Source organism: Helianthus annuus, chromosome 14, assembly GCF_002127325.2.
Source record: "Helianthus annuus cultivar XRQ/B chromosome 14, HanXRQr2.0-SUNRISE, whole genome shotgun sequence".
Lineage (NCBI taxonomy): Eukaryota > Viridiplantae > Streptophyta > Magnoliopsida > Asterales > Asteraceae > Helianthus > Helianthus annuus.
This window is the reverse complement of record NC_035446.2, coordinates 29,828,646-29,840,957: the sequence shown is the minus strand read 5'-3', so window position 1 is coordinate 29,840,957 and position 12,312 is coordinate 29,828,646. Positions and strand designations below refer to the sequence as shown.

The window sequence follows — 12,312 nt, the reverse complement described above, 5'->3', positions numbered from 1 at the left end:
AAAATAATGAAAACAATAATAATAATAGTAACAATAAAAATGCTAATAATACATAAAAAACTTACAATATTAGCCATAAATTAAACCACAACGTTAAACAGCTTAAACAACCAACTTTGTACTTAAACGTAAACAGTGTAAACATCAAATAACATAAACGGCTTAAACACAACGCCATTTATATAGCTCGTCCGCCATGTGGCGTCGGTAATTGACACAAGCGTCTTCGACATCGTTTTCAATCAACAACGATTTGTTTCTAACCAACTTCTCCATCATGTAACAGACAAGAACCCCGACATTTGCAGTGTCACCTTTGTCTTGGGGCACATCTACTTCAACTAACCCAATAGAAACATCATACTTTGTTGGGTTGTTGGAGTTTGACCAGAAATGAATTTTTTCAATAAACCATCTGAAAAAAAAGGTTAACATCTCCATATAGTGAGCCACTTGACGATGCTTTTCATTCCTCCATCTCTTATCAGTCCAGTATTGAGTAATTACCTTGGTTGGCAAATCAATACGGACAAGTAGCCAGTCTGTTTGCCCAATCCATAACGGGAGATAAATATATTCAACCTCCCAAAATGGAGGATATGGTTGTTTTCCTCCGGCCATCTCCATGGCTGATATACACTTCTCGTCTATAATATCATCATTGAAACTAGACGGTAACACTGTCCAACGTAGTTTTGCGGCTGGATTTTTTTAAAAGCTTTGACTGTCTAATACGCATAATTCTCGTTGTCCATGCTAACGTGCTGTACAAGAAATAGACTCAGAAAGTTAGTTATTGTTTTCCGTAAGAAAACTTTAAATTTAAGATTAAACAATATATATTTACTATTGATGATAGCGAACGGTTGGACTCGCAACCTAGTAGGGCACCCCAAAAGTCCCTATCTAGTTTTTTGTAATAAAATGAGTATGGCAAAATGGGGCATCCCCGTTAGTATAAAACTCTACATCCTTGGACCAGTTTTCTGATTCTTCGACTTCAACTACGAAAATCTTTCTCTGCTGGGGTTTTCAGGTGGATTTCCTGGTTGATTTTCTGGTGGATTTTCAGGGGTTTTCTTCGAGCTCGACCCACGCATGTCTGCCGTGGACGGCCGCCTTACACGCCTCCAAATCGGGTCCGTCATTCTTGCAGACTTTGGAGCTGGTTGAGAACAAAAAGATGTGTCCATATTGTTATCGATTATATGAGTAAAGAGTTGTGGAAAAGGGTAAGGGCGTTGTGGAATGGGGGGAGGTATTTATAGATGAATTAAGATATGTGGACAAGGTAGTGGTAATTAAAAAGAATAAAAATTTTTGTCATACAACATAATTAAAAAGAATTTAAAATTTGTCTTACAATATAAATTTTGTCATACAACATAATTCAAGATATACAACATAAAATCCCAAACTACGTGCCACAAGGAGGCCCCCTACCGGCGTTAGTATGTGTTGTTCTACAAAGCGGGAATACATTGACATCATCGGTGTCCGCCTCAACATTTAGGTCAATCTCTATGTTTCTCCTTACCGTGAATTCAGTCTCCGACCCTAGTTGTTGTGTTCTTTGTACCGGTGGATTCAATAACCCGAGGCCAGTGAATGGATCCTCGTTGTAAAATGGGATATCAAATTTAGGAGACAAAAACTGGGGTTGACTGGCTTGGTTGACGTGTGTTGACGAACCCCCCACCTCAAAATTTGGATTCGAATAGTTTATAAGCTCAGAGAAAGGTTGTGTCTGAGCGAATTCCATTAGATCATTATCTGTCATTAACCCATCAAACGAGCCAACAGACCCTCTGCCCATTTGATTATGAGACGGGGTATGAATTTGTTCGGCTCCTGTATTTGTTTTAAAAACATTTGGAAAACGACGCATTAGAGGTCGATTCCTATGCACTTGTCGGGTAACGGGGGGAAGTTCCTCAGCTATGGCATTCGTCTCAAACGTCGGCCAGTAACCCATATGGGGGTGTTGGACATTTCCAAATTCCATATATCACGAAGCCATATTTCTAATATGTTCTTCTCCACTGCTCAGGAAAACTTGGCTCGCAAACTCCCCCTGCACATGGGTACATAAATATTTTTAAAATCTATTATAAATTATTTTATAGTTTAATATATGTTGACCTACCAACATTTGCACCCTCCCACCATCATTGGGAAAACCTTGTCCTTCTGGCACATCGTTCCTTGGGTTACCAATAAATAAAAGACCATGCGAAGAATACCACCGCATATATTGCTCACTGGCAATGATGGAATCAGATGCTGGTTGGGCAACAACGCTTTGATGACGAGACAACCACGACTCAATGTACAGATGGTGTTCATCGCGCCAGTTATGATTTTTTCCCTCAACACGTCCAGGAATGTGAAGAGCCTGATAAGTGTCCTGCGTCATAAGACTATTATCAGGGATCGGTTGAAACATGTGAAACCGCCTCAACACCCGACTTGGAGCATGTAGTTCCACAACATTCCAACAAATAAGGTAGGTCTCGCTCCTCTAGCAACCTTCACCACTTCGACACATTTCTAGTAATCTTGAAAGAATCGCGTCATACGGGGTCCAAATGAAGTTGGTCTCTGACAAGGAATTAAATTGAGACCGGTGTGCCTTCAACACGTGTGATGTTGTATCCGTATGACTCAATTTAAACTCTTGCCACCTATAACATATATATGAAAACTTGTAAGTTTAAAAATAAACTAGTAAAAATGATAACTAATTAGACAAATAATATAACATTGTTTAAATGCGATTACCTAGCACCATACGGTCTATTCGAGTTTATGATTCTGTCCAACTTGGGTTTTGTGCAAAGCAATCTTTTCCGGGCCCATAATTTTAACAAAAACACCGCACCACTAATCTCATGGGTTCTAATACTTGTGGCTCGGGTTAGTTGATTATACAAATAGGCCAAAACCGCACCTCCCCAACTGTACGCCCCACATATGGACAAATCTTCTAAGAAGCCTATATATCTAATATCGACCCACTGAGACCCAGAACTTGGGAATAAATGAGAACCAATTAGAAGATAAATAATTGTCCTGGCGCGTTGAAGACATTCGTGATCAGTTGGATTTTCGAAAAAAAACTATTGAATTTAAAGCATTTAAAACATATGGCATGTTAATTTTTTTTGTTATTTAAAATAGCTTTATCCTCAAAAAAAATTTCAGTTAAACTATAAAATTTTTCCTGAATCTCAGATTTTGTATAACTCTCATCAGTGCCACAAACCTCATGGCCGTCAACTTTTAAACCCCACAAGACTTCCACATCTTGTAGTGTTATCGTTACCTCTCCGAATGGCATATGAAATGTGTACGTTTCAGGCTGCCATCTTTCTATTAAGGCGGATAAACCCGTTATCAATCCTTCAGTTATCAACCATGATAACTCCAGCAAAACCAGCCAAAGTTATATATTCTGCTACTTTGGGTGGAAAGGGTTTTTCCTGCCGAATAAAATTCCATAGCTTCTCGTTTCCTCTTCTAACTCGTAATAACCCATCGTCTGCCAATGCCGTAGGATACGAAAAAATGTAATCGGCTCTGTGGTCTCCTGTACCACTAAGAAACAACAACTCCCTGTTTAGAGGACCACCACTATAACGAAGCGCCATTACAAATGGAGAATTGATAAAAAAAAATAATTATGATACTTTCTAACACTTAGAAAATGTGGTGGGAAAGTAAGAACTTGAACAATGGTCCCCTAGAATGAGACTAATGAAAAAATACGGAGTTTTTATTGGCAACATTACAATAATCAATTCCTATCAATATTTTTGAACTCCTTTTCCAGTACTTTTCAGCAAATTTGCTCTTTTCGCCATTCATAATGGATATTGGTGCAGTACTTTTCAGGTTTTGTTAACTTTTCGCCAATAATATTGGCTAATTAGCTACTTTTCGCCAATTTAAATGGCAATTGTGCAGAATTATGCAGAAAAGTTAAACTTTTCGCCATTTAAAATGGAAATTGTGCAGAAAAAGGTTCACTTTTCGCCAATTCAAATGGCAATTGTGCAGAATTGCAGGATTCTTCAATTTTTCGCCAATTGAAGTGGCCTTTAAACAATAAAATGGCAGAAATGTGCAGTAGAACCTGAGAGTGGAACTTTATCTGGAAATATACCGACGGCTTCAACCAACGGTAAGGAACCTATATCTTTTGCTAACATCGTAAAGTCAAAGAAGGACCCAATCAAAATTAACTTTAGATCGATGGAGTTGAATGAAACTGTTGAAGGAGCTGATGTTGTCATCCCTATCTTGTCGGTTAAGCAGGTGAGTGAAAGATATGAAAACACCTTGTATGGTTACTTCTTGGGTAAACGTCTAGCCTTTCCGGTTGTAGATTACTTTGTGAAAAACAATTGGGTCAAGTATGGTCTCTCTAGACTTATGATGAACGCAAAAGGATTCTTTTTCTTTAAATTTAAAACGAGAGAGGGAATGGATCAATTGATGGAAGATGGGCCATGGACTATCAGGAACGTTCCTATTATCCTGAATGAGTGGTCTCCGAATGTCACAGTTGAGAAACAAGATATCAAAACGGTTCCAGTTTGGATAAAAATGCATGACATACCTTTGACTGCTTTCACAGAGGATGGATTGAGCCTGTTGGCATCGAAGATAGGAAACCCAAAGATGTTGGACTCATATACAGCGACTATGTGTGCGGAATCATGGGGTAGGAGCAGTTTTGCAAGGGCTCTGGTAGAGATTCATGCGGATAAAGAATTGCAGAAGAGTATTACTGTGGCCATACCATCCTTAGATGGGAATAGTCATGCAAAAGTGGAGATAAAGATTGAGTATGACTGGGAACCGATGAGATGTTCTTCATGCTGTGTATTCGGCCATGCAGATTCTTCATGTCCGATGAAACCTATTCAATATAAAAATGAGATAACTAGAAAAAATAAGGATGATTTCCAGGAACCGGTTGTGAAAGCTAAAAGAACTAACAATCAGGGTGTCAATGTGAAGATCCAAAAGCCTAAATTTACGTACCGGCCGGTGGTTAAACCCAAGTCTAATTCAGGGAATGTGGAGTCAAACCACAACCGATTTCAAACATCAAATCCCTTTGGGATTCTGTCTAGTGACGCTGCTAATTTGGATGAGAAAACAAGTGGGGGGAGCGGATTCAGGTGGTACTTTGAAATCAAAAGAAAAACCCAACAACACGGATGAGGTACTTACCGATGATACTGATGTCGATAATCTTTTAGATGATATTCCGAAGTATATGGGAAACAACATTGATAAAAAGTCTGAGGGTGCAAGCACACCTGGTTCATCGGGTGCCCATGGGTAGCCTTGCTTCATGGAATATAAGGGGGTTGAACCGCTCCCTCAAACAGAAGGAGGTTCGGCAGGTAGTAGTGGATAATCATGTTTAGGTTTGCGCTATTATGGAGACGCATGTGGACTCGTCGAATGTGTCAAAGGTTTGTCAGAAAATTTTTAACGCTTGGTTTTGGACAACGAATGCGAGTTGCTGTATAAAAGGTACTCGGATCATGCTTGGGTGGGATCCAAATGTGGTTGATGTTATGGTTCTCTCGCAAACAGATCAGGTGATACACACTCAAGTAATTTTTAAACTAGACAGAAAATCTTTATTTTGTTCGTTTGTTTATGCGGATAACCACTATAGAAATAGACGAGATTTATGGCACAACCTGGGTGGTCATAACTCGTTTATGAAAGATAAACCGTGGGTAATTATGGGGGACTTTAATGCCTACTTATTTCATGATGATACGAGCACGGGTGCTTCCACTTATAATATCGGATCTCGTGAGTTTAAAGAGTGTGTCAACAACATAGAAGTTTCCGATGTTAATAGCACGGGCGTACACTATACGTGGACGAATAATCAGCGACAAAGTGGAACTATTTTAAAAAAACTGGATCGAATCATGTGTAATATTAACTGTGTTACTGAATTTCTGAATGCTAGAGCATACTTCCATCCCTTTCGGGTCTCGGACCATTCACCCTGCATTCTGAAGTTGCCGAATGTTTCTAGAGATAAACCGAGACCCTTTAAATTCGTGAATCTTATTGCTGAGAAACAAGGCTTTTTGGAAGAAGTAAATCAGATTTGGAGCAAAGATATTGCAGGGTTTCGAATGTATCAAGTTGTCATGAAACTTAAGTTGTTGAAAACCCCGTTAAGAAAGCCATTTTTTCAGCAAGGTAACCTACATGAGAATGTGAAGATGGCAAGGAAGGAGCTGGACGAATGTCAGCTTCGTAGGGATCAAGATCCGGCAAATGATGATGTGCTAGCTAAGCATGGTGTTCTCCTTCAGAAATACAAGGATGCAGTTCATGATGAAGCTCTTTTCTTACAACAAAAATCTAAGGTCGATTGACTGACACTTGGGGATTCGAACACCAAATACTTCCATAATGTTGTGAAAGCCAAAAATCACCGGAGCCGAATATTCACAATTCGTGATACTGGTGGTAATTTACATGAAGGGGGAGCAGTGGCCCAGGTATTAGTTGATCATTTTTCTAATTTGTTTGGGAGTGTAGGACAGGTGGTTATTAGTCCCGGTCCGGATCTTTTTCGGAGCACTTTGTCGTCGACTAAAGCAACTAATATGGTCCGTTCAGTGACTGAGGATGAAATCAAAAAAGCTATGTTCTCCATTGCCGGGAATAAGGCCCCAGTTCCGGATGGTTATACATCTATCTTCTTTAAAAAGGCTTGGGATGTGGTTGGAAAGGATGTCTGCATGGCGATTCAAGATTTTTTCGAGAATGGCAAGCTGCTAAATCAGTTAAACCACACGGTTATCTCTTTAATTCCCAAGGTAAAGACTCCCGCCTCTGTTACTGATTATAGGCCTATATCTTGCTGTAATACTCTGTACAAGTGTATTAGTAAGATTATCACGTCTCGCATTAAGGAGGGCCTAGAAGATATTGTTAATATTAATCAGTCAGCGTTCATTCCGGGTAGAAAGATATCAGATAATATTCTACTTACCCAGGAATTAATGCACAATTACCATCGTAACCTTGGACCACCGAGATGTGCTTTTAAAGTTGACATTTAGAAGGCATATGATACGGTTGATTGGGGTTTCTTGGAGAATATTTTAGGTGGGTTTAGGTTTCACCAGAAGATGATCAAATGGGTTATGGTGTGTGTTACTTCCACTACTTTCTCTTTGGCTATAAATGGGAATCTGCATGGCTATTTTAAGGGGAAGCGGGGTCTACGCCAGGGGGACCCTATGTCTCCATATCTTTTCACTCTGGTAATGGAGATCCTCACTCTGATCCTTCAAAACCAAGTTGATGTAAACGCTGAGTTTAGATTCCATCACAAATGTGAAAAGCAAAGGATTATTAACTTATGTTTCGCAGATGATCTGTTCTTGTTTGCTCGTGGTGACCTGAATTCAGCTGCGGTTATTCTAGAATCCTTGAATTTATTCAAGGATATGTCGGGGTTGGTTCCTAGCTTGACGAAGAGCACAACCTTTTTTTGGTGGGGTTCCGAATTATGTAAAAGATCAAATCCGTAATATAATGCAATTCGAGGAAGGAGTTCTCCCGGTGCGGTATTTGGGTGTCCCTCTAATCTCATCTAGATTGATATATAGTGATTGTAAAAAGCTGGTTGAAAATATGGAAGCTAGAATCACTAATTGGAAAGCTAAAAGCTTGTCTTTCGCCGGCAGGATTCAACTAATCAGATCTGTGTTATCTTCGATGCATGTTTATTGGGCTTCCGTGTTTATATTACCGAAAAGAATTATCCATGACCTTGAAGATAGGATGCGAAAGTTTCTTTGGGCTCAAGGTAATAATATTAAGGGTAAGGCAAAGGTGAAATGGAGTCGCGTGTGTTTGCCTAAGGATGAAGGCGGGTTGGGTATTCGGAGAATCTATAACATGAACAACGCACTTATGGTAGCTCATATTTGGAGTCTCTTAACACATAGGGAATCCTTATGGGTTAAATGGGTCCATTCGTATCGTATTCGTGATAGAAGTTTTTGGGATGTGCCGGTCCGGAATAATGTCACGTGGGGTTGGAGAAAGATGTTACAATTGCGGCCAACCATACAACAACATGTATGGAGCAAGCTGGGTAATGGTGCTAATACTCTTGTGTGGTTCGACATATGGGATACCCTATGTCCATTGAACAGTTTTATAACACCTCGAATGATAACTAATGCGGGTTTTAGTATGAAGTGCACGGTTGCAGACATGGTCCTAAATGGCGAGTGGGCTTGGCCAAATTCGTGGTTATCTCGATTCCCTGCTTTGCAAAATTGCCCTATGGTAGTATTAAATTCATATGCTCAAGATAAAATCATTTGGCGTTCCAGAGAGGGTAATGATATGGATTATAGTGCGTATGGCGTGTGGAATGACATTCGGCAAGTCCAAAATCAGGTTCCTTGGAATCGGGTGGTATGGTTTCCTCAGGCTATCCCTCGTCATTCATTTATTATATGGCTTATTATGTGCAAAAAACTAAAAACTCAGGATATAATGAGCAAATGCCGATCGTCTGGTAATGCAAACTACAACCTTTTGTGTTGTTCATTATGTACATCCGGACCGGATTCTCATGAGCACCTTTTTTTCGAATGCCAATATGCAACTGAAATTTGGTATGGGGTTTGGGAGAAAGTGGGTATGCAAAATATTGGAAATAAGTGGGAGGAAATCACGGATCACTTAATGCAGAATGCGGATTCTAAGCGAGCGACTCACATAATTGCCAAGCTAGTGGTGGCGGCATCGGCTTATTTTGTTTGGCAGGAATGAAATAACAGGTTGTTCTCTTCAAAAACAAGGAATGCAACTCAACTTATTGATGTGATTCTAGTGACCATTCGGATGAAATTACATACAATGAAGTTTCAAAGAACAAGTCATGTAACTCGAGTTCTACGAGAGTGGAGATTACCAAGAGGATTGTTGATGGACCAAGATGAATGCGGCTAAGTTATGAGAGTGTATTGTTGTAACTTGTGGTTACGTGTTTTGTCTAGTTCACTGGTGTGCATTTTTGCATATTTGTTCGGTTCTTGATTGTGAGTCTACTCTAGTAATGGCATGTCATTCTAGAGAACTGAGGTTTACTTTATTCCTCACTTGTTTTAGTTTGGTTGATGAATGAAATTTAACCGGGGTAACCCTTTACCCAAAAAAAATATGCAGAAAAATTAAACTTTTCGCCAATTGAAGTGGAAATGTGTAGAAGTCGCCATTTCGAATGGAAATTGTGCATAATTGTTGCTTTTATGCAGTAAAATGGCAGAATTCGCCAATTCGAATGGAAACTGTGCAGCATTCGCCAATTCAAATGGCTTTAATGAAGTAAATTTGCAGAAATCGCCATTACTATCGGCAATTATGCAGAATTTCGCCATTAATAACAGGAACGGTACCTGCACCGAATCATTGGACTCTTACACGTTCTGATCATTCTAATTATTCACTTACACAAGTCTAGGGCCTTTAAGAATTCGCCATTTGCAATGGCGAGGGCATTATTTGTGAAATAAATCTAAACGTGGCATTAATTGTGATTAATATTTTCAAATCAGCAGCATATCCGTAAAAAAACTCTAAAACATAGAGACAAATGGTGACGGTAACGGGGGCCGCACCGGTGAGGAAACGGACACAGAAAAGGCCAGCCTAGGCCTTTTTTGCCAAAATGTAAAAAATGACTTTTATGGATTTTCGGGCCCCTTGAAATGAGGGGAAAAGCCCTTCGGCGAGAAGACGCTCGTGGTCCAGGTACACATTGACCCCTCCTTAAAACATAGAGACAAACAGTGACGGTAACGGGCACCGCACCGGTGAGGGAACGGACACAGAAAAGGCCAGCTAGGGCCTTTTTTGCCAAAATGTAAAAATTGACTTTTATGGATTTTCGGGCCCTTCGAAATGAGGGGAAAAGCCCTTCGGCGAGAAGATGCGCATGGTCCAGGTACACATTGACCCCTCCTTAAAACATAGAGACAAACGGTGACGGTAACGGGTGTTGGTGCATGCATCTGTCGACTTCGTCTTGTATCGAGTCTTACTCTAGATATGTTAGATCAGGGCACATTATATGAGAAAATAGCAGAGTTTAGTGATTATTATCTTGATTTCGCTTGAATGATGCTATTCCGCTTGAAGTCGTTTTAAGGGAAATCATGAATAGTATAAATACATGTTCCAAGCGAAATCAGTAGAGAGTCAGAACAGTTGTGAACTTGGATACCGAGGTGCTGCCGGTTTTCCTTTTGCATGTAATCTGTTATATATCAATCAGAAGTGTGTTAAAAGTGAATTGCAAGCTGTTTCTACATTAGGTTCTTTGTTTCCGCCTCTGAAACTGATAAAAACTCATCTGAACGACTCGTTTGGATCAAAACACGATCCTACAAGTGGTATCAGAGCTCAGTAGGAGAGTTCTTTCCGAATCAGCTTGATATTTCTGTTTTTCTACACCTTCTTTTCAAAATCAACAGTTTTTACGGTTAAAATCGGCTCATTTTCACATATATTGTGTAAAATTGCATATTAACAAACCCTTGAAAGTTTCAGAGCTAAAATCAAAGTAAAAGTGGTAAAAATGGACCTTAGACTAGATTTCGCTTGAACGAGTTCAATGTGATTCCGCTCGAGATTGTCATACTCCGCTTGAAATTTTCAAGCAAAACCTGTTATTCCACTCGAAATTGTCCTTATTCCGCTTCAACTGGTCTATTCTACTTGAAATCTGAGATTCCGCTCCAAACTGATTGTGAGGGTATTCCGCTTGAAACTACAAAGTTGGTATTCCGCTTGAAGTGCATATTTCCCTTGAACTTGACTATTCCGCTTGAACAGTGCTGTTTTTTAAAAACCGTGTTGCCGAAACATGGATTCTGAATTCTACAATGCGTTTGCTACAACCCCGACTACTCCGGCTGACATTGCTAAGAATATGAACATGGAAAATGAAACTGGAACAATGCAAAAACCCCCGAAACTTATGGGAATGGAAGAGTACCATGTATGGAAGAATCGTTTTGAGAATTGGGTTCAGGCAAACCATCTAAGAGCTTGGGAAAGCATTGAAACAGAATACACCAGACCACAGACTGCTATGAAAGTTGATAAAATTATCTCGGAGTTTTCAGATACAGAAAGAGAGAGTTATAAAGGAGAGAAAATGATGATAAGTCTGTTGCAGCAAGCTATCAAATAGGATATATTTGTTTTGCTTCAGCATCATGGAAATGCATTTTCAATTTGGAAAGCACTTGAGAAGAAATTTGAAGGAAGTACAGAAATGCTTCAGAGTAAAGCAGCGTTGCTGAAAAAGGAGTTTGAGTTGTTTACTAGTATGCCTGGTGAGACCACAAAGACTCTCATTGAGAGATACTGCCATCTTGTGCGCACCGTGTCTCAGTTGAAGATTACTAAAACTCCAGCAGAATGGTTTGAAAAGCTTGCTGACGCGTTAACACAAAAGGAATGGGGTACATACCTCATGATTCTGAAGAATTCTGGACAGTTTAGCAGATTGTCGATCGGACAGTTTATTGAAAAGCTTGAGGCACAGGATCTTGAACAGCAGAAAATTGCAAGAATGAATAGCTCAAGCAATCAACAAGACATCAAGCTGTACTATAAAGGAAATGTTCAAACAGTTGAAGCCAGTCCAAAGATCCAAACCGCATTTAGTGCAGGAAACTCATCTGGAACAGGCAGTCAAAGTTCAGTCAAGACTAGTGGATTTTCAAACGTTAATCCTCCGAGTGTTCAAAGTGCGAACGTTGGCAATGGGCATATGATTCAGTGCAATGTGGCATTGCATCTTCAAAATGGACAGAATTTTTCAGAAGAAGTTGTGAAAAATCATATGGCATTGTTGGTTACTGCGTTGGAATCTTACGAAGGATTGATTGCTGGAAAAATTGGCAATCCGATGCTAACAAAGGAAGATTACGGCCAGATTGATGCCGAGGAATTGGAACTTATGGATATAAAATGGGCTTTAGCAAGTGTCCTAAGAAGAGCTGAAAAGTTCAAAATGATTACAGGAAGAAATGACTTTTTGGATGCTCATCTTTCAGCTTTAGGATTTGATAAATCTAAAGTTACTTGTTTTAAATGCAGGGAGAAAGGTCACTTCAAAAGAGAGTGCAAAAATCAGGGGACTAGTAGAGCAAAGAATCCTTTTGGAAAAGATGATTACTATAGAAAGGCTATCTATCAACAAATCACAAATCAACCGCATCATCA

The 12,312-nt window shown here is 39.6% G+C and overlaps 1 protein-coding gene across 1 annotated transcript; it reads left to right on the top strand.

The window, feature by feature from the left end:
- Positions 1 to 5,453: 5,453 nt before the first annotated feature.
- Positions 5,454 to 6,422, top strand: LOC110906701. The gene has a single exon (XM_022151799.1). The coding sequence runs from the start codon at positions 5,454 to 5,456 to the stop codon at positions 6,420 to 6,422; it is 969 nt and encodes a 322-aa protein (XP_022007491.1).
- The last annotated feature ends 5,890 nt before the right edge of the window (positions 6,423 to 12,312 follow it).